The following is a 23,501-nucleotide window of genomic DNA, read 5'->3' as shown; positions in this document are numbered from 1 at the left end:
CCTGGAATGGGACCTCTCTCATGAGGCCTCCCGCGTACCTCTCTTACCTCGGGAGCTAGCCCGGCTGGGTGTTGCTGCCCTCTCCGAGGTTAGGAGGTCGTACTCTAGTGAGATCGGGGATTGTGGCTACACCTATTACTGGTCTGGCCTAGGAGATGGTTGTCATAACGAGAGGGTGGCGGTTGCCCGAGGTCTGGTCCCCCAGGTTCAGGAGGTCTTACCAGTCTGTGAGCGTATAATGAATGGAACTTGCCCACTCAGTGGGGAATGTCTCGTTGCAGTGTACGCTCCGACTGGGGTGAGCGATGACTCCGTGAAAAAAGCATTCTACACCAAACTCCAATTGGTGGTGGATGCAGTTCCTAGAGGCGATTCCCTTATTGTCCTGGCAGACTTCAATGCAACCACTGGCACTTCCAGAGCTGGATACGAGTCTTGTGTTGGTCCTCACGGTTCCGGAAAGCATGACCAGAGCTCCTCAATGCTGCTCGAATTTGCGTTGAGCCATGGGTCGAAGCTTGCTGGATTCTAGACGCTGGTCTTGGTATTCCAATGACGGCATCGCAAGGAAAGATTGATCACATTCTTATAGAAGGCCAATAGAGATGGACCCAAAACTGTAGGGTCCTCAGAAGTGCGCAGTTCTACAACTGACCACTGATTGCAACACAGACTGCGATTCAGTACCCCTAGGTGGGGGCTGGTCGGTCGTCTGCGGCCGGACCGCTCCCGCCTGAGCGATCCTGACGTTGCTCATGCGTATGCCAGCAAGCTTTCGGAAACATTGGCGGGAGATTTTCACCCTGGTGACCCGGAACAGGAGTGGAACTCCCTCAAAACCTGCATTTTGGATGCTGCTGATGAGTGCATTCGGAGCCCCCTAGGAAATATCGGAATTGCATCTCCGGGGAAACTGTTGAAATCATCGAGGAGTGTCGCAGAGCAAGACTTTATGGTAAGACCGAGCTGAGGCTGAGGGCCATTCGGGCTATGCGCAGCGATTACGAGAGGAGGGTTAGTGACCTCAGTGGGCGGCTCAAGAGCGGCCTTCAAACTGGCAACTTGAGACTCTCCTACAGAGCTATAAAGGCCCTCTGTTCTCCAGGGTCGCCTGCACTGAGCCCTCTGGTCCTCTCAGCGGGCGGCAAAATCCTATCTGATCAGACTCGGGTTGGGGCCCGCTGGGCCGAGTACTTTGAGGGGCTGTATGCTGTGGATCTGCCTAGCCGAGACCTCTGGGCACGATGGTGAGATCCTGGTCGCTGATCCCCCTGTAGATTGTAATCCACCTTCCCTGGAGAAAAACAGAAAGGCGGTTGAACAACTAAAGGACAGAAAGCTGCTGGTGACACCGCCCTCGAGCGGTTGCATGCACTCATTTGTTCCATTTGGAACTCGGTCATATCTACGACTGGTGAAAGGGCATCATTGACCCGATCTGGAAGGGAACGTGTGATACCCGTGAGTGCAACAACTATTGAGGTATTACACTCCTCTCTGTGCCGGGCAAGGTTCTCGCCAGGTTCCTGCTGGGCTTGGTTTGCGGCTAGCCGCTTGCGCACCAGCGCCATGTACAGTCTGGTTTCATGCTGAAACGGTTGATGGCGGACCGAATCCTAGCCCTTCGCATCCTCACAGAGCGCTTCCGTGAATTTGATATGGGTAAAGACGCACCCATACTTTCAACCATTATGTAAAACGAATAAATACGGACATTTTTTTTCGGGATGTCAAAAATATCCGGATATTGCTGTAAGTTAGATCTCTCAGAGGGGTCAGCTTTGTGGGATTCCCCTGCAGCTCCTCCGACTCATCTCCGCCCTGTATTCGGGTACACAGAGTGTTGTGAGGGTTGGGGGTACGCTTTCCTGTTACTTGCCGGTTGACTCCGGGGTGAGACAGGGCTGCGTGCTAGCACCGTCCCTCTTCAGCGCTTGCTTGAACCTAATTGGTGGGGCGGGGGGACTGCAGAGTGTTGTTTGGTGAGGAATGGATCACAGATCTGGACTTTGCTGATGACACAGGGATCTTCGTAGAAACCCAAGCGTTCTTGGTCGGGGCACTCCTCGCTGAGTGAGGAAGCAGAGCCGCTGGGATTGTGTGTCTCCAGGAGGAAGACTAAAGTCAGGGTCTTCGGCGACTTGTTGGACGCTGCTCTCGATTCTTTGTCTGTGGCGGGTGAGGGCATGGAGAGCGTGGAAAAATTCACCTACCTCGGCAGCGTAGTCCACCTTTCCACTTTGTTCGAGGCAGAGGTCGCCCAATGACTTGGTATCGCACACGGAGTGATGAACCTTGCTGAACAAGACATGTAACTCTGATAGGACGTGTAACATGCCAGATTCGGGTGCGCCAGCTGCGTTTTTATGGTCATGTGGCGCGATTACTGCCGGAGGACCCAGCTCATCGAATCCTTTCTGTTACGGATCCGAGAGGCTGGACTGCCGAGTGGTCGCCCGCGTGTATTGTGGCTCTCGCAGCTGGGTGGATACTGCCTCACATACCACCCCTTTTAACTCGTGTTTTATTTGCTATTTATGACTTGCTTGTTATACTCTTGTTTTACTCTCCCTTCATTGTTGTGTCCTACTACTGTATATGTACAACGACCTAGGGTGTCCTTAAAAGTGCAATGTATTATTAATATTATTATTAATTCAACGGAGGGCGGGGGCATGGGCTAGGTGTCTGCATGGGCGAGTAACCTAGTAATGTTTAATACAGAACTGGGCACTCCGGTCTTCGAGGGACACATCTCTTGCATTATTTTGTAGGTTTTCCTTCCTGGACTTTAGGAATGGCAGAGCAGAACAGTCCTGTTTCACATCAACGTGGACAACGTGGAAAATTTCCACTTCATCTGATTCCTGGTGGTGCAGATCTTCAAGGCCCTTTCTTAGTGGGCCATCGCCGCGGGGGTGATAAGGAAGCCCCAGCAGCGACTCCACTTCCTGATAATGCTCAAGAGGAACAACCTGAAGGAAAAACTGCAGGTGAACTTCTATCGTGCCACCATAGAGAGCATCCTAGGATACTGCGTCAAAGCATGGTACGCTGGATGCTCTGCAATGGACAGAAAAGCCCTATTATAAAATTTAAAACACGGCCCAAAAGATCAGCAGCTGGCTCCAGCCCAGCCTGGAGGAAATGGTCAGCGTTCACTCCCTCAGCAAAGCTAAATTTATCCTGAAAAACCCCTTATACCCCAGCCTCCACTTTTTTAAACTTTTATTGTCAGGCCAACAGTTCAGACCTCACAAGGCCCTAATAAACAGACTGAGGGATAGTTTTTCCCCAAAGCTAACGTTACAATAAACCACAGTTTTGAGTGCGATATCCCACAGGGTTCAAGCACCTTTTTTATTGCCAAATTCAAGCACTTTTCAAAAGAGGTTTAAGCCAATTGTCCAATTTCTCCTAAACCATTCAAAGAAGACATAATACATTATTATATTGTTAAAACTAATTATTGATTGATTGTCGTTGAGATGATTATTATTATTAAACCCACCCAAACAAACAATGTATTTAAGGTGGCTGAAAGCCAAGGAAAGTCTATTCTTCTAAAATCAATCTTATATGTGACCTAAGCTACTGTAAGTATAAACTGGACATCTCGGACATTGTTTTTGGATTTTCCTCATTACTTTTTACTTGTGTTAAAGCAAAATATTTCTATTACCGTGCTATCACGCATGTATGCACCCCTGCTTCATCTGTACCTTGTGAAAGAGTGTTTTTCAAAAGCATGTGAAATTATCTGACAAAAAAAGAAACCGCCTGGGGCCAAAAACTAAATCCATCCATCCATTATTTGCACCGGTTATCCTCAGTTGGGCCTTAAGCAACAAATCTCGCTTTATATTCCTTTGATCCATCGGTCTCACATTTTAGTGCGTAAAACCATCTGCCCCCCAATGTCTGTTTGCCTGGTTGTAATTTGGTGAGGCTGAAGGTATTTCCTTCCAATGATTGTACCTCCTCGTCCATGGCCTTTTCCACTGCATTGACTTGGTAGATGATGTGGCATCTTGGTAAGAATGAGGAAGGTCACATATTGCTCTATAACAAGAATCTATACAGTATCTAGTCTGTCCCATGTATGCTCAGTTTCAAGGCCCTGCAGATACAGTATGCTGGTTTCTTTCTGCTCCTCTGTGGGTTCTTTTCTTTTCACACTGATTGTCGCACTGTCTACTTGTGTTTCCGTCTCCGAGCATATTGTTTTTTTTTTAATGTTCTAGACACTGAGGGTTGAAAATAACGTAATTTTGATTCTCTGTTTATGCTGCATAATTGACAATAAAGCTTACTTTAACTCTGACTTGACACTGTGTCCATACCTGCTTGTGAACGCTTTTTTATAGGTGAAAACCCTTAAGTAACACTCTTGACCTGATTGTTAGGTTAACCCCAGCTCTTGTAATAAAAACCTGCACTTAAAGAAGACACAGAGATGTGAATATGACTTTCTTACTTGCAAGGAGAGATGACCATAGGCTGCCTTTTACAGTATACTAGAAACTCTAAAAAGCCAAGAACGAAGGAGACTTTTTTATTGTGTTCTGAATGCCCTAGTTTACATAAGGTCTCTTCTGCTAAAGGGAGGGGGAGTGACAAAATAGATAGATAGATAGATAGATAGATAGATACTTTGTTCATCCCCGAAGGGAAATTCACATTTCCAGCAGCATCCCTGAGCTGAGAACAATCGAAAATAACACGGGAGCTGCTGGAGTGGCTGCCATTCGTGACGGCGCCGGAAGAAAAGATTCAATTTGAATCATGTACAAACAAACAAACAATTGAATCATGTACAAACAAACAAACAAACAAAATATTCATGTTTCATTGAGACCTGTTTACACAACAACATGTTATCGTAAGCATATTCTATAGTAAAGGGAACTAGGCGTGCCTGCGGTCAGAGAGGGGCTGAGTGTCCCTTATCTGGCTGCAGCTAGGTGTCAGCTGTTAAGTGAACATACTGTTTCTTCCTTCTACAAACACAAGCAAGAATGGCACACAGTATGCAAAGAAGATAAGCAACGGTAGAATAAATTATTTACAGTTTAAATCCATCATTGATACATTTTGCTTTTTGACATTAGTATAACTAATTTTGCTGTCATGATTTTTTTGTTGTATCTCTCTCTCACTATAACCTAGCTACACTTCAGATTTCTATGTTAGCTTTTCATTGGCAGTTTTGGTTGATATGAATCACACATATAGACTGTTAAGAAATCATGCATTGTGATCTCTGGATTTTTTAGTTTATCTCTCTCACAGTGGACGTGTACCTACGATGAAAGTTTCAGGATTTGGCATTGAAGTGAATTCAAATCAGATCACAACGATAACTTACCAGATATGAAATGGGCATCGCAAACAGGGGCCTTCCTAATAATGTCCTCAGTCCAGTCAGTTATTTTAATGGTTTGCAGCTAGAGGATCCTATGGTGCTTTTAAATAGGCCTGTTTGCTCTGGGAATTGCAAAAAACAACACGGTATTCCTTAAAATTTTGATTTGTGCAGGGCTATACAAATAAATGTCTTGACTTGACTGTGAATGCAACAGTTGGGCATGTTGTGTTTTTTTTGTAAATTGAGACTTTATAAACGCAATTCAACCCACAAAACGTAAAGCTGGAGAGGAATCTGTACGGCCGTTTTGCGCATGCGCACGCAGATCGAGCGGCGAGCGCAAAAGCTTTACGTCAATGAGTTAGTGAGGACAAAGTGCACAAACCCAAGTTGAGCAAACAAAACGAAGGTTGACGAGCAAGATGGAGGGACAAAAAGAGCATAAGTACCCAAAGAAGATTCTGTGTATCGGTCTTGTTTGTCTGGACATCATCAGCGTGGTGGACAAATTCCCGGAAGAAGATTCGGACAGCAGGTGAGCTGATTGGGATGCTAAAGCTAACTTCCATCAAAACGGCCACATCCGTTTTTTACTTTAGAGTAATCCCTTGTTTTCCGCGGGTGTTGTGTTTTATTAAAGTCATGGAATTGTAAAAACCCGTGAAGTAGAAACATTTATTTTTTGCGCATAGAAACCAAATAGCAATCCCAATTGACAGGCTCAAGAGTTAGTTTAACGGATAAGAGTACTTTACCAATTTATATCCGGTAGGATTTTTTTTTTATATAACGTCTTATCTGTCAAGTCACATTTGAATATATAATCCAGTGGTACCTCTATTGCCCAATCAAGGTAGGGAGTAGCTTCGTCACCTGAAAAGGGAGACGCATTTTGAATGAAAATGCTCTAATACGTTACAAGCTCTGCAAAAGTACAAGTATGATATATTTTTAATAGATCATCAATGTGCATTAGAACACGAAACAAATTCACGTTTTAATTAGATTACCGCACAATAAACATAAAACGAAAGACACATAATGTAAAAAAACAAATAATAAAGGAAATAATAAAAAATATTCATTAACCTTTTGCCTCGTGTTTCTTTAAAAACTGGTCAAATGATTTATGCTTTTGCCGGCTTTTGGCAAACCTTATTTTTACTTTTTGGCGCTCTGGAACAATGCTTCTGAAAATGTAAATGTACGTTATGGCATTGAAAAAGTTAAGATTGAACTACAAAATAATAAAATAAATCCAATTATTTCAACTCATTTTAAGTATTATTTTTGTTCTACAAAAACAAAATTTAAATATAGTAAACAGGTTAAAAATACAATAAAATCCAAAATTATTTAACATAATAACCTGTATTACCTCCAGACTACGGTGACCATAAATGATCAGAAAAGGCAAGATGTTCATCTTTGATATTTAGAATTTCAATAAAGAGGTACCCCTCTGTGGCGTTGTGCCATATACAGAATGTTACGATTTTTAATTTTTTTTATTCTTCTATTGTTGGTCTGTCTTTCGAAATGAAACATTTTCCCCAAAGTAAACTCATTTTGTCCCACTAAAACTAACAAATTCTGTATGTATTAAACAAGAATCCAAATTAACTCAAAGAAATTCAATTTTTTTTTTAAATCGCTACTTTAATCTTTGCCTATTCTATGTGTTTGTGTGGCAGGGTTGTGTCACAGCGATGGCAACGAGGTGGAAACGCTTCAAATTCGTGTACAGTTTTGTCATTGCTGGGATCGCCGTGCACGTTCATGGGATCGCTTTGTGCTGGGCCTGTGGCAAGGTAACACTGTGACACACATATACAAAAATTTCTGTAAACATGCACACATACAAAACACACATCGACTTCAGCTGATTAGCTACTAACTAACACCAGTGTTCATTTTACCTCTGAAAAGTGATGGGTCCCGGTGACTCGCATGCTCAAAAATCTATGGGTCCCAACAGAGATCTATGGGTCCCCAAAATTTAGTGTTGTCGAGGTTGAAATTGTAAATCGGCGACAAATATTTAATATAAATCTATATGTTTATTAAGTTTTAATCATCACAGTTTATTGGTAATACAAATCAGTTATCACTTCAAGATTTTTCAATTCACAACAATATTGTACATTATACAAAATAAAATTGCTGAAATATTTGTCTGTATATTCATGCAGTGTTAATTATCACAGTTAATTGGTAATACAAAGCAGTTATCACTTCAGATTTTTCACTCCGTATATTTTTCGTTGTTTGCTGTCCTGCCACAGTTGTAATGCCTTCTCAAGGTCCAATCCATTATCATCCTCCTCATAGCGTAGCCAGGAACATAATTTAGTCCTTTTTTTGCCAGGAGTATTCTTTTGTTTTTCTCTTGTCGAATCGTTCGCTTTGCGTTTGGCGAGCCTACGACGGTCTGGAGCAACGTAAATCATCCTGCCCTCCCAAATAGACTACGGGACCTGTCATGGATGGTGGCTCATGAGGTTCTCTAAGGCAGAGCCGTCATGCACCACAGAGGAATGTCAGCGATTTCGACCTGCCCTCGACCTGGCTGTGGCGCCCAGAAGTCGGTGAGGCACCTTTTTTGGGAGTGCAGCGCTGCCGAGGACCTGTGGGCAATACACCTAGGAAAATTCCCGGACATGCCAGCAGGGGAGGTCCCTGACGCACAGTACGTGCTTTACGGGGTGAGTCGGTCGAAAAGGTCACAGAACACCTTGCCCAAGGACTGGCTCACTTTCGCTGCCATCAAAGACGCCATCTGGACCTCCAGAAACCTGCTGGTAAGGAGGTACAGGCAGATCCCCCCCGTGGCGGCAGATACAATACAATCTGCGAGCGGCAAGCTTAGGACGCAGCCATAAAAAAGAATCGTCTGCACCCACCCGGAGGAGGGAACCGGAATTCCACTGTGGGGGCCCGGCAGCAACGGCCTGGCTATTCGGGTGGTTGTGGAAACTAGAAGCCAGAAGGGAGAGGACCCATCTGAGCATCCCGGGCAGAGGACTGGAGGATCTTGCTTGTGAGGGTGGGAAGAAATGCCACTTGAGAAGACAGAACTATGCCCTTACACAATAGTATTCCCCTTTACACATTGGTTAACTGCTGTTAAAAGTGTCGATAAAAAATGTTCAAACCTCATATTTTTAGAATATGATATGATGAAATTGTGAGTGTATTTAATTGCTGTTAAAAGTGTCGATAAAACCTCATATTGTTAGAAGATGATATAATGAAATTGTGAATGTGTTTAATTGCTGTTAAAAATGTCTACAAAAATTGTTCAAATGTCATATTGTTAGAAAATGATATACAGTAATAAAATTGTGAATATGCTTAATTGCTGTTAAAAGTGTCGAGAAAAATTGTTCAAACCTCACATTGTTTATTTGCTGTTAAAAGTGTCAATAAAATTGTTCAAACCAAAGAATTTCTCCGCCGTTTTTTCGTGCCGGAATTATAGGCCGTTTTTATCACTTTCTGTATTACGTTTCGACTTATTATTGACACTGAAGAAATTATCAATTTTGTGTTGATTTTCACCTAATGCTAACTGTTTTTTCGGAGGCTTACTTCTCTTTCACTCGACAACAACCACCACAACAATGATGTGAATGATTTCTCGAAGCAACGAGATCTCGTTTGCCGAGATCGGCGTGCAGACGAAATCTCGAACCGCGAGACCAAAACAACAATGGCATATCTGCTTGACGAAAAGTTGAGTGCGGTAAATCTTTGTTAAAAAAAATTATCGGGTAGTAATGACAATTTTGGGTCAAAAAAGTTGCGTCCCAGGGACGCACGTTGATTTGACACTTATCGTCCCCAGTAAAAATGATGCGTCTAAGACGCAGGGATGCGGGCAAACAAGAACACTGCAACACACGTCCATAAACAAACTGCAGGATGATTAATGTATTGCATCATATGAAAAAAGTCCACGGAAATGGTATAAAACCCATTCATTTTCAACATGAAGACCACCTGAGTTGCCCTGGACGTGTTCTGAAAATATATCATGAGTCATTGTCATTTTCCAGGAATTTTGATTTCTAACTGGCATGATGTATCGAAGTTGACTCAGCCTAAATTAACCTCCAATGATTAAAAACCTGGTAATAACATTGTAACAATAGTAATAACGTTTCATTTTAGAAATGCACGTCATACTAGTAGCCCTAGCCAGCATCTCAACTTCAAAAAGGTTGGCGACCCCTACTGTACAGAATAGATGGATACTTTATTCATCCCCGTAGGGAAATTTACACTTCCAGCAATATCCTTGTGTTGAAAATAAAACAATAATAAGTAAAAGGATCATAATACATAAATACCCAATGTAACGTGTTGATATACTGTATTTAAATAGTGCTACATGAAATACACACAGTAATAAAAACGGGGTAATATGCAAGGTGGGAATGTGGTTTAATGTGGGATTTTACTCCCTCGGGTGGAGTTAAAGAGTCTCGTGGCATGTGGAAGAAATGATCTCAGTCTGTCCGTGGAACAAGACTGTGACAGAAGTCTGTCGCTGAAACTGCTCTTCCGTTTGGAGATGATGCTGTGTAGTGGATGTGATGAATTGTCCATGATTGACCGCAGCTTTTTCAGTGCCCGTCTCTCAGCTACAGTTGCCAGGCTGTCCAGCTCTGTGCCCACAACAGAGCCCGCTTTCCTCACCAGTTTATTAAGACGAGAGGCATCCTTCTTCTTGGCGTTGGCCCCCCAACTCGCTGCCGCATAGAAGAGGGCGTTTGCCACAACAGTCTCATAGAACATTTGTAGGAGCTTTTGACAGATGTTGAAGGATGCCAGCCTTCTGAGGAAGTAGAGTCAGCTTTGACCTTTCCTGCTTAGAACTTCTGTGTTGGCAGTCCAGTCCAGTTTATTGTCCAGCTCCACACCCAGGTATTTGTAGGTCAGGACAAATTCTACACATTCTCCTTTGATAATACCCATAACGATAGAAAGTAATCCAAAGTGTAGTTGTCAAACGGGAAGCAAACAAACTGAGGATAGAAGCAACATTAAACCAATAAATCATAAAAACAGCGATAATAACACGGGAGCTGCTGGAAAGGCTGCCACTCGCGACGGCGGCTATGATGACTACAGTGGAACCTCGGTTTTCGAACGCCTCTCCGTTCAAACAAATCTGGGTTCGACCAAAAATTTAGAGAAATTCTTGCTTCGCTGTTGGGTCAAAAAATCGGAGCTCGAACGTCGGTAATGCGTGAGTGCGTACGCTAGGATGCGATACTGAGCGGCGTACGGGTGTAGATCGCCCCCACCCCTCGTGACCAACTGTTATCACGCTCGCACTTGCTTCTTTTTGCTTTCGCTTTTAATATCGGTGAACGAAGTGTTTTAGCCCCTAATTATGCCTCCGAAGAAGGTCGGTGCAAGCAGCAAAGTTGCTACGGGTGAAAAAGGAAAAGTTGTTTGTACAACTATTGCCTTTAAGAAAGACATAATAGCTAAATATGAAAGAGGTGTGCGAGTTTCCGATCTTGCTAGGGAATACAGCATGGCTAAATCTACGATCAGTACGATAGTACGATGACTTTAATGACAATGTCATGAGTCACTTTAGAAAAGTGCTAAAAAGAAGGCAGAAGCAAGTGTCATTAGATCGGTATTTTAAGAGAAAAGAACATCCTTCCAAACAATAATTTTCCTTCCTCCTCCATCCCTCTCCCCACCGTCAACCTGCGCCTTCTGCTGACCACCACAAAGGTAAGAAATCCTATTCATAATTATTTTGTTTATCCTTTTTTTTTTTTTTCACACGTTCATGTTAGCGTAATCTTTCGTATGGAAGATTACGATAACGCGAACGTACGATTAGCCTGGGTTAGCTTTGTTTACGTTAATCATTCAGGTTAACCATTCAGGGTGTTTGAACGGACCCCAAAATTCAGGGTGTTGTAACTGAGCCCCTTTTCCAATGAACCGCTCACAACTTGTTGTGGAGACCCGGGTGCTAAATGACTTGTAAACGACCTGATTTTTTTCATGTTAGCTAATCGTACGTTCGCCTGGGTTAGCTTCATGTTTACGTTAAACATTCATGATAAACATTCAGGGTGTTGGAACGGATTACAACTATTTACATAAATTTTAATAGGAAAAACGATTTTGGTGATTGAACAAATCGGTTTTCGAACCGGGTTCTGGAACGGATTATGGTCGAGAACCGAGGTTCCACTGTATATCATAATATGTCCTTACATAAACTGAGCTGCGCCAAATTTAACCTCCTGTCATGCAACCGACTTGAGACTACATTCAGCCAAGATAATATACATATCCCGACTTAATCCCTTATCTTGGTCTCATGCAATACCCTCCTGATTTGGTACTAGCTACACACACACAAACACACCCACGCACGCATGCGTGCACATGCATCAAACAAACTGCAAAGGTGTCCTGTGCAGGTACTTTGTACTTTGTAAGGCAGATGAGGCTTGAAGAAGTTTGTCTCCTGTTTGTAGTTATATTTTGGAAGATTTTGCAAGGTTCCAGGTGGACGTGACTTTGTCACATCAGCGCGTGGCCTGCGTCACACCGACCTCGCTGGTCATCAGCAACGCCACTACAGGAAGTCGCACCATCCTGCATATGAACAGGTTTGTGCATGTGGGCGCATGCGGATCTCATGTTTTGTTTCAGGACCTCGTCGCAGAGACCAATGCGCTCTTCATAGGCCGGAGAGTCATCAGTGTCCAGGTTCCCAGTGCTCTTATTTTGGTTATGCATATGGATCAGATTTTCTGTGTGTGCGTGTGTGTGTCAGTTTCATCATTGATGACTTTGCACGTCTGGCCATCGACACCTCGCCGCTGGTTTGGCAGGCAACGGGCCAAACTCCCAGTGCGTGTTGCGTGGTTTGTCCGTCCAACGGTTCTCGTACTGTCTTACTGGCCGACACGTAAGACTAGTCCTCGACCGGTCCTCCAGAGGCCCTGGCTTTATTAGCTGGGCCTTCGCAATAATTCTCACTTATAATTACAATTCCCTCGCTTTTTGTGGTTTACATATTTGGACAATAAATAGTTGTTTTTACTTGGTATAGTTAACATGCATGGGATAGTCAGATTTAGAGCAATCAGAATAATCCATTTTATATCATTAGTATTGATGCTTTTTTTTTAAATTTATCCCAATTGGGATGGCCAAGCATGAGTAATGTTATGAAGCGAATAGATCTATTTTCATTTAACCAATGACTTTACCAATATATTTAAGTCAAGTCCCATTTTTTTGTTTATTTGGGGTTGGACTCTCCTCCACTCTACAGTTGCCCGTGTTGGCATATTAGTTGCGCCACGGCTTAGCGCATGTACGTAGGGGTTCACCCCAGAAGACGAGAGGGTAGCCTCTCTCCGCCTTTTGGTGGGGGGAGAAGTCCTGACTCTTGTTTGTGCTTATACACCAAATATCAGGTCAGAGTACCCACCCTTCTTGGGGTCCTTGGATGGTGTGCTTAAGAGCGCGCCCCCTGGGGACTCCCTTGTACTGCTGGGGGACTTCAACGCTCACGTGGGCAATGAAAGTAAGAACTGGAGGGACGTGGTTAGGAAGAACGGCCCCCCTGATCCAAACCCGAGTGGTATATCGTGAATGGACTTCTCTGCCCGTCATGGTTTGTCCATAACAAACACCATGTTCAGACATAAGGCTGTCCATATGTGCCCAGGCCGTAGTTCGATAATCGACTTTGTAGTCGTTTCATCGGACCCGTGGCCCGATACTTTGGACACTCGGGTGAGGAGAGGGGCAGGGCTGTCAACTGATCACCATCTGGTGGTGTGTTGGTTCCCATGGTGGAGGAAAATGCCTGTCCGATCTGGCAGAACCAAGCGTGTTGTGAGGGTCTGTTGCGAACGGCTAGCAGAATCTCCTGTCAAAAATAATTTCAATTCACACCTCCGTCAGAACTTTGCCCATGTCTCGAGTGGGGCGGGGGACATTGAGTTCGAGTGGACCATGTTCCGTGCCCCCATTGTCAAGGCGGCTGATCGGAGCTGTGGCTGTAAGGTAGTTGGTGCCTACTGTGTTGGCAACCCTCAGACCCGTTGGTGGTCAACGGCGGTGAGGGATGCCGTCAATCTGAAGGAGTCCTATCGGGCCGTCCTGGCCTGTCGGACTCTACAAGCACTTGGGAGGTATTGGCTTGCCAAGAGTAATGCAGCTCGAGGAAAAAACTCAGGCATGGGAGGTTTTGGCGAGGACATGGAAGGTGACTTCGAACGGCTTTGAGGAGATTCTGTTCCACAACCGTGACTAACCTCTGTTTCACTGATTATATTGTCGGACTGGCAGGAGAACAACAACAACGCGATCTGGTCAATCGCCTGGACAAAGCATCAACCTAGTATGGGAAGGAAATCAGCACAGAAAAAATAAAGTAATGACCATCAACCCCAAAGGTATCACCACAAACATAAGCTTCAACCAACAAAGGATTGAAACCGTCACCAAATGTTAGTATCCTGGAACTGTCATTCAAAGAGGGATTAGAACCAGAAATCATGGCCAGGATAGCTGAAACCAGTTGCATGGAGATGCGATGCTACATGAAACGTCTAGGCATAAGCTATAAAGCCAATGTGACAAATGAAACAGTCATCAGAGGGCACATTAGTCACATCACATGACCAAAAGGACTGACCAAGATTATTTCCAGGGCACAATCAAAAGGGGCAGAAGGAGAGGTAGACAGAATAAGAACTTGGCAACAATTTAAAGGAATGGACTGGTGGAAACTTTGCCAGGAACCGTCAGTAGTTGAGAAAGCTGTCCAGAGTTGCGTCCTCAGGAGTGCCCAATAACCTCGGTGGTTAAGGAACAACTGTGGTATTTTCACTATAGAGAAAATAATTAACCTAAAAGTATAGATGGATATAAATAAATTATCTTTAAATTTAAATAAAACCAAAGTAATATTCTTTGGTAACGGGAAGGCAAATCAAGATTTAGAAGTAAAAATGGATAATGTTGCAATAGACATTGTATCAGAAATTACGTTTTTAGGGGTCATAATAGACAATAAATTAAGTTGGAAAACACATCAGACACATACAAACTAAGGTATCTAAAAGCATTTAAATAATTAATAAAGCCAATTTTTTTTTTAATTATAATGCATTGTATTTATTATATTGTTCTCTAGTTCTGCCATATTTAACATATTGTGCAGAAGTCTGGGGCAATAGTTACAAAAGTTCACTACAGCCCCATTTTATCCTTCAAAAACGTGCAATAAGAACCATACACAGGGCAGGATATCTGGATCATACCAATATTTTATTCATGCAGTCCAAATTATTAAAATTGGATGATTTAATAAAATGTTTCACTTCACAACTGTTATTTAAGGTCAACAAGACAAGTTCACATGAGTTAGCCATCAGACTGAACAGAAGATCTTAAAAAGCAATCAACTGTCCGCATTTACATGGCTTTGTAATATTCTGATCTCAATCAGGCTTTTCCATGCATGCAAACATAACTACTATTATGTAAAGTTTATTGTTATTTACCATCTAAACAACTAAAAAGGACAAAAAATAAACTTGGGCAGCTTTCAGCTGTTGTGGGTAGTTTTTCATATTTAACCTCGCAATAAATGAGGGAAACTATTCACTTCCTATCGATCATTCCGTATCAACTGATGATTGAAAACGGCTTTCCATAAATCGTCATTGTTTTCACTTGAACAATTTTAATAAATTTTTCGTAATTGAAATGCTTAATTCATTCTCATTATCCATCTTAAATATTTTTACTGCAATCTGAAAGCGTAGCAATCTAAACATTCCATCAGGTTTCATTTTCAATTTTATTAATCTTTATTAATTCTGCTGGTTTTGGATAGTTCGATACACCGCTGACCTTTTTTTTCCGGTTCTCTACTTATAAAATCAAAGTTTTTGCTTCTGATCTTTTTTTTTTCAAGGTGTGCTCCTTTTGATATATATCGGATCCCTTTTTTGTTTGTTCCCCCCAAAATTGAAAGGATTATATGATGATTAAAAGGATTGTTTTGTGTCATCATCTCTTATCTTTTTGGGAAAGGGAATTAATGCCTTGGATTCACAAAGATCATAGTGGCTAACGAAAGTATCGTCCCCCAAAAACCTTTTGTCATTTTGTCACATAAGACAAAAAATAAATAAATATTATATATATATATATATATATATATATATATATAATAATTTTTCTAAGAATCAACAACATGTATGACACAATTGTGAAGTTGAACCATATCAACATTTAATTTTATAGTTTTATATTATAGGAAAGTATTTTAAAAATATTGCACCCCTGCTCTACCAGTTCAGTCATATGACTACAGAGGTTCTCTGGTGACTTTTGAATAGGCCTAGGCGATATGACGAAAATTCATCACGATAGAACATTACTTATTATTGATCATTAGCACAACAAATATTACATTCTTTTTTTCTTTCACATTTTAAGACACAGAAAGTTGACAAAACCAGATGCCTGCTTTTACCAATCTTAGATAACAGACCCATGTTTCAGGGGAAGCTGCTCGAAGGGATGCACGGGTAACTTCATGCTAGCTAGCCATTTGTTTCTGCTTGGGTTCAACACTCTCTGGCCTTATGCTTGCTGAATGTCCGGTAGCACTTGTTTGGGACTGAATTGTTTTTCTTCAGTGTTTTCTATAATTCCATTTATTTGGTCCCCCTAGGGAAATTCATTTTATTTACCATTGGGGGAAGGCACAGTCAGTGCTGTCGCAGCAGAGCGTGCACCAAATGATCTATTTACGGAACTTGGTATCAGAGTACTAACCAGGCCTGACCCTACTTAGCTTCCTGAGATTGGGCGTTTTCAGAGTGGTATGGCCGTAAACAGCGGGCAATGCTGTTTTAAATGGCGAAATAAGTTTGTCTTGTCTTGGTTGGCATACTTCGGCAAAGTTTGCAGTGCACGTTGCGCCCTGTTTTTTTTCTTTTTTTATTATGAAACCTGTAAGTAGCCAAAGTACATCCAAACAACTAAATATGGGGGTCCTCTCCTGTCTACAACTCTTTTAGCATGCTTTGAGTGGGTATGCTGGCTATTATCCTTAGTCTCTTAATCGTTCATTTTGACCGTCTTGTAGTCCTTAGCCTTTTACTCAGTGTGAGCCGCTCCACCAATACCTGTGAAAAGATTGGCTGGTCTTTGCCACCTCCACCTCCTTAATATTGGTCTGAAATTTGCATTTTCATTGCATTTGCGCCCCCATTTTATCCAGTGTTCAGGTGGTGCAATTACAATTTAAATGAGCGACTTTAATTGAACGTTTTTATCATTTAATTTGCCGAAAAATATATGAAAATATTTATCGTTATTGTTTTATCGCCCAGGCCTCAATTTAAATGCACCTGCTCTGCGATGGGATCAATGGTCTGTGAAAAGAGACCTTGGAGAACAGACAGCAATTTTGAAGACCAAAGAACACACCGGGCAGGTGCGGGATAAAGTTATGGAAAAGTTTAAAGCAGAAATGGGTTATAATAATATTTTGCAGCATTTATACATCTCCCGGAGCACCGTGCGAGCTATCATATCAGAATGGAAATAACATAAAACCATTGCTAACGCACTAAGACCAGGCCGTCCCTGTAAACGTTCGGCCCAAACAAGAAGAAAACTAGTCAGAGAAGCAACCTTTTCAATCTTGTTGTTTGTTTGGGCATCTTCCTCCATATACTAAAAAATATACATTTTACATGACCCCCATAGCACACTGGCAAAAACTTCTATCTCTAATACTCAGCAGAGCTGAATCAGGACCCGATAGAAATAAATATACGACATCCCTAGTCCCCCCCCCCCTTAATTTAGCAGACACCACTTATAAGAAAAATGGCGGGGGCTAACACCACCGGCTAAAAGTGTCAACCCCCACTGCAGGCGCAGTGGTTAGCTTAGCATTGCACTAGCTTGTTGTCTTATGAGCTCACAAACATGTGACATATCTCATCTTATTAGCTGCACCGCTTATCCTCAGTAGGGTCGCTGGGGTGCTGCAGCCCATCCCAACAATCATCGGGCAGTGTGCAGGGGACACCCTAAACTGGTTGCCAGCCAATCGCAGGGCACACAGGGACAGACAACTCGCTCGCTCACACCTAGGGACAATTTAGACCGGCCAATCCACCTGAAATGCATGTCTTTGGAATGTGGGAGGAAACCGGAGTGCCCAAGTAGAAATGAAGAACTGCACCACGCAAGCACAGGGAGAACATACAAACTCCGCACAGGAAGTCTGGTAGCTGGATTTGAACCCACAAAGGAGGTTCCCAAGACCATAGAACTGTGCCGCACACGCACTAACCAGTGCGCCGCCGTGCTGCCCCATGTGACATATACATTTTGTAGAATCCCCAAACCCACCCATCACCCCCAAATTAATAATGAGAGAACTTTTGACCTTAACAAATGATTCAATTATTTTCGTTCTTTGTATTTGTTACTATGTCTCGTTTGAGGTTTAGCTCTTTGTTTTGCAAAATTATAGCTAAGTGGTGTGCAAACATTTTAATTGACTGTGGGTCAGTTTAATTGTGTGTGTGTATTGGTGTAATTGATTTAAATGAAAGTATCGAACAATTTTAGATGTGTTGTCTCCTGCTTAATTGCATGCCAATAACTGAACATAATTGAATCGTGGACATGTGCTATTTGCCCAGGCTGCGGCCAGTTCAAAATTGTATTTGTATATTTTTTTAGCTTTTTTTCTTAAAGGGACAATGTGTGTTATTTAATAACTAGATATTGCTGTATAGTGTAGTGCAACCGAAAATGTTTACTAAAAAGTACAAGGAAGAATACTAACTATGCAGACTCAAAGTGACTAAAAATCACAAATTGGGTCTTCAATATGGTGCCCATAGAACCTTAAGAACACCAGAGTAGCCTGCAGACAGGTTCTGAAAATAGTTCACCAGGACCTTTCAAAACACCAACAATTGATATCGGCGAATGGGCAAATCTGCAGGCGTCCACTCACTTTTGTGTCTTCAATGATGGTGTCAATTTTTCTGATGTAATTCCCACAGCAACATTCCAGATGTGAGATGGGAAGATTTCAATAACTTGGACCTTAGCGCCTTTAAGTGGATCCACTGGGAGGTGAGCAATAAGGGGCAGTAACCGAAAGCAATTGATAGGACTTTCCTAATGCATCCGTCAGGGGCGCAATGCGGACGAGCAGTTGAAGATGATGACCGCAGTGGCGCAATACAATGTTAAGGAAGAACAGCAAGACAAGATCATCACGTCTGTGGAAATCGAAAAGCCCAGAGAGAAGCTATATCAGCTCTTCCCGCATGCTGACGTGGTCAGTTATCTTTACAATACACCAATGGCGGACCTTGCATTTTACACCTCGGCCTGCGGTATCTGCACACAAAAAATGACTTTTTTTTTTTGCATATAGTAGTTTGCCCTGGTCAAGAAGGGGCCTTAGTGGTAGCCTCTGGGACCGCTCGTGAACTGGATTTTCCTTCATATAGCTAGCAAGATTTTTGTTGCAAATAAAACTTATACCAAAATTATTGTGTTCAGATGCGCTCGTATTAGGAAGTACCACAGTAATTGCACGTCATGAACAAGTTTACTGAGACTGCAATACTGACACAAACCATAGGTGGCGGCCACGGGTAAAACATTTCTAAATTCTGTACAGGTCCCTTAATGTTATTGCGGACATCACGATTTTGGTATGGATGCTATCTCCGTGCTGATGAGTTTGTTTGTGTCGGTGTGTCTCTCAGGTATTTGTGAGCAAAGACGTGGCCCGCCAACTCGGCTTCCACACGGCTCAAAGTGCTCTCAAAGGACTTCAAGGTCGTCTCAGAGAAGGGTGGGTTCTTTTCCCAAATGCAACATAAATAACTCTTGCCTTTTTGCTGTCAAAATAGAGAGCGAAATGTATATTTTGATTGGTCCCCCTTATTTTCAATTTCAAAGGTAGTTACGTCAGATGATAATTTTTTTGAGTACATCATCATCAGCTCCAATTGCACCATTCTGTGGTCAGTAAGGGTGGGCAATACTGGGAATATAGTATCAAGCTGACCCAGTAAAATGTGATTCTTGGCCATTTCTGGCACAGTATCGCTTCCATTTCTTAGAACAAGAATAGACTGCTAAATTTCCATTCTGAAAGTTTAATCTCACCCACAAATTAGATGCTCCAGATACTCTTTCAGCTCAAAGGAAGGTCAGTTTTATAGCTTTGCTAACCAGCTTTTATTGATTTTTGATGTGCTATCATCGTTGCAAAAGGGTTTTCTAATCATTAGCCATCTATAATGGTGGTAATAACAGTTTTAAATAACGTTGTCAAGTAAAATGTTCTGCATTTTTATAACACTTTAAGTTAATGAAGAGCTCTCAAAGCGCTTTACAACGTGCTTTACACTTTCCCTTTTACACACTAACTAACCAATAGTAGCGTCAGCCATGCAAGGCAACTACCTGCTATCGGGGGCATTAGGAATTCAGTGGCTTGCCCAAAGACACTTCTACATATAACTCGAAAGGGCCGGGAAACGAACCTGTGACATCTTGATCCCAAGATGAGCGCTTTACCTCCTGCCTACTGCCGCACTAGTAACAGCGTTATTTTCAAGCAAGGTGGTAATATAAATGATCATTTTTTTCCACCATTACAATTTTGTAACCATTACTGACAAATTAAAGCGGTGTTATTTTGAATAAATTGAGTAAACGATAGCATACAACTGTAAACTCTAGGGGACACACTGCATTCTCAGTAACAATGTTGCATTGTGGTTAATGTAGTCCTTATTTTATTGATAGTAACTTCATATTGTTTTACTGTTGACTTTTGAACAAATATTTAAAGTGCAGATCCTTATTTCTACTTGACCAGTGTTTCAGGTTAAGAAAATTTGATTTATTTTTACTCTGCAGTATTAAACACACTTTATATTGTTAAACTGTTTACTTTTGTTGTCTGAAAATACTTGAAGTACAGTAGCATATGTCTACTTAGAGCAGTTGTCTTGACTAGAGATTGTGATTTATTCTATAGAAGGAAACTCACTTCATATAATTTTACAATTGACTTCTGTTGTAAACAAAATACTTGAAATACATTAGCATGTGTCTACTTGACGAGTTGTCTTAGGTTGAGAGGGAGTTAGATTTAATTTACTAAACTCACTTTATATTGTTTACTGCTAATTGTTATTTTATGGAATTGCTTTCTGTATATTTTTGTTGCACTTCAAGTGTAGGATAAATCTGTTGTACCCGAGGTACAATAAATATTACAAAGTTCTATAACACAGCTACCTGTCCTTTTTTCAACGGTCGCAAATACTAGTCAGAAAATTCTTTGACATCCAACTCCTTTTAAAAGTAACAGAGATAGGTCCTTTCCCTGGTTACTTTGACCATAGGGTAATTCATTTAATAACTCAGTTACTTTTTGGAAGAAGTAGTGAGTAACTATTTACTTTTTTAAAGTAACGTGCCCAACACTGGCCTTCTAACACGATTAGCAAAAACAATGTTCTACTAAAATCCATGAGTGCCTGATGCTGGAAATGGGCACCTGTGTAGATATTACATTAAAACTGAAATTTGCCGCTAAAATAATAATTTATCATGTTAACAATTTATGGGTTTTATTTCTCATTTTTTTATGTTATCTTTATTTAAAGAAAAAGAAAAACAGCAGTGCTTTTCCTTCTAAAATAAGAATATTGCTAAGCGATCCCTAACTTTCGAACATTAGTTATCCTGGTTGTGCTCAATTACGGTTAGCTTTAGCAGATAACGAACATGATTTAATACTTGCTGAAAAAAGACTGAAGAAACTTTAGTGTGGTTTTTCGCTTTTTAGTGAATAATAACTTAGCATTCTTTGTAAAACTGGAAACACAGTTTGTATTCAGAATATATCTATATATTCAACAATAAACAAGGTACCCCACTAAAGTAGTCAAAAAGCACAAGCACAATGTATCGGATCGGTATCCATTGATACTACCCTGTATTTACTTGTGTTAACTACAGAAAAATCTCAGTATAGACAGCCCTTATTGTGAATTGTTTTTTGCCATGTGCTTTTATACAGTTTCTTGCTATACGAAAGACACAACCTAATATGGCTATGGCAAGATAGGAGGGTCAAAAATAGAATACAACACATAAGCAAATCAAATTTCCTCCACTAAGTGTTTAAATGACTGTAGTGTACATATAATCCTGATATTGATAATATGTGAAGGACATCCTTCAAGGGGAAAGGAATGCTTTGATCTCAATGTGGTTTGTTCAGTGGCAGGCTGTGCATTTCACACAGAGGCCTTTATTAGTGCTACGTTTAAATCCAAACCTCAATAACTATCTTATGGCTTTAAAAAATTAACTGCAGCATTTACTGCTGTGGCGGATATAAACATCAATAATAACCTCAACCAATTGCACCATTATTTAGGAATATAGTCACATTTTATTGACCAACATTTTTCATTTGCTCACAAAAACCATCCTCAAGAAGATTTCAATCACTCTGCCGTACGAAATATTCGTGTTTCAGTTCCATCAAGAAATTCTTTATCTCCACCAAAGCTAATGCTGAAAGGCCGAGCCTATCCTGTCCTATTTCTGACATTCGTTTTTATTGTATCTAGGGCTAAAAGAAGTGTCAGTTTGACAGAAGCTGTGGACACAGTGAAAAATGTTTCTGTACTTTTTCGTTGTAATACTTTCGTTCCCCTAGCCAATAATAGTTTGTGAAACCGCTGACATTTCCTTAGGCCAGCTAGAAGGCCTGGGCCCTGCTGGCTAAACCACATATTTACTTATTTTAGGAGTTAGGGACATCAGAAATAGTTGTGAAGTCCTCCGGGCAGATTACTGACCTGGGCTACAACTGAAATTTGATTAGTTAAATGCTGTTATGAAAGCAGCGCAACCATGCAGAAGTAATGAAAGTAAGCTGATAATCAGTTTGTTATTCTTTGATATGAATTGATGGACAAAATACAAATAACATCACATGGTTGAGATATTTTTTAGGCCAGCTGAAGGGGCACTGCAGGCCTTGACGGCCCCTCACTGTGTTTGTCATGTGTTTTTCAGTGCCATTATGATCTGTGCTTGGGCTGAGGAAGGAGCGGACGCTGTGGACGCCGACGGAAAACTGTTGCATTCCGACGCCTTCCCACCCCCACGCCTGCTCGACACGCTCGGAGCTGGAGACACATTTAACGCCGCTGTCATACACAAACTGGCTAACGGTAACAAATGTTATCAAACATGATCAAAGAGCATTCAATTCAATTAAAATGAAACAAAACATTGTGGCAGGTTGCCAATTGCAAGATGCACTGGTATTTGGCTGCAAGGTGGCAGGGGCCAAATGTGGTTTCCACGGTTATGACGCCATTGCGGACATACTGAAGCAAAAGTGACAAACCATCTTTATTAAGCGGCTAACAAGATCAATTGATGACGAGGAACAACTGATATCATGTTCAATAAATTGATGTGATGCTTCCTTGCCTTTCTTTCTCTTTTGTATTCTTTGATATGCCTAGGTTTTGGTTTAAAGGTACAGTATTCCCAAATGCTGAAACGTGCAAAATGTGAGGAATTATTTTTGCATAAAATCTAGATATATTTCATCTGTATATTTAGATTATTTTCCAAGATCGATTTTGTAGTTATGCCATCTATACATTGTTTGAAGTTCTGATTTACTTTTTCTGAATTTTGTGTTTCTATTTTCTCACAGCCCAGTGTGATCAGCCCCTCTGATATACAAATACAGCTGTTCCATGCATTTGTTACCACAAACAAATGTTACTCTAAGTGGGATGTACAAATAGACACTGGTTGGTGCTAGAGCCCCTCCCCAATATGAGTTTAAGGGCAATACAAATAACCATGACTCGACAGCCTGACTTCTTGAGCAGTGACGTCACGTGAGGACCACCAGTACGCATGTAAGCGAGTCGCCGTGATAATTAGTCAAAGAGGTTATGAGTGTTTAAAGCGATGTTTTTGTGGAGAATGCCTCGGTGTTGTTTTGTAAGTT

At 41.6% G+C, this 23,501-nt stretch overlaps 1 protein-coding gene across 6 annotated transcripts; it reads left to right on the top strand.

The window, feature by feature from the left end:
• Positions 1 to 5,644: 5,644 nt before the first annotated feature.
• Positions 5,645 to 22,966, top strand: khk (ketohexokinase). Of its 6 annotated transcripts, none has more exons than XM_088337500.1 (9): positions 5,645 to 5,903; positions 7,063 to 7,179; positions 11,911 to 12,021; positions 12,189 to 12,323; positions 18,481 to 18,553; positions 18,615 to 18,761; positions 19,198 to 19,286; positions 22,544 to 22,701; positions 22,772 to 22,966. In XM_088337500.1, the coding sequence occupies exons 1-9, from the start codon at positions 5,791 to 5,793 to the stop codon at positions 22,873 to 22,875; spliced, it is 1,047 nt and encodes a 348-aa protein (XP_088193626.1). In that variant the 5' UTR covers positions 5,645 to 5,790; the 3' UTR covers positions 22,876 to 22,966. The 6 variants fall into 6 exon arrangements, with proteins under 6 accessions (XP_088193626.1, XP_088193625.1, XP_088193630.1 ...); XM_088337499.1 differs by having other exon boundaries at positions 11,887 to 12,021; XM_088337504.1 differs by lacking the exon at positions 12,189 to 12,323.
• The last annotated feature ends 535 nt before the right edge of the window (positions 22,967 to 23,501 follow it).

This window comes from Urocampus carinirostris, chromosome 6, assembly GCF_059441175.1.
Source record: "Urocampus carinirostris isolate Australia breed hairy pipefish chromosome 6, RoL_Ucar_1.0, whole genome shotgun sequence".
Taxonomy (NCBI): Eukaryota; Metazoa; Chordata; class Actinopteri; order Syngnathiformes; family Syngnathidae; genus Urocampus; species Urocampus carinirostris.
This window is presented reverse-complemented; position numbering and strand designations above follow the sequence as displayed.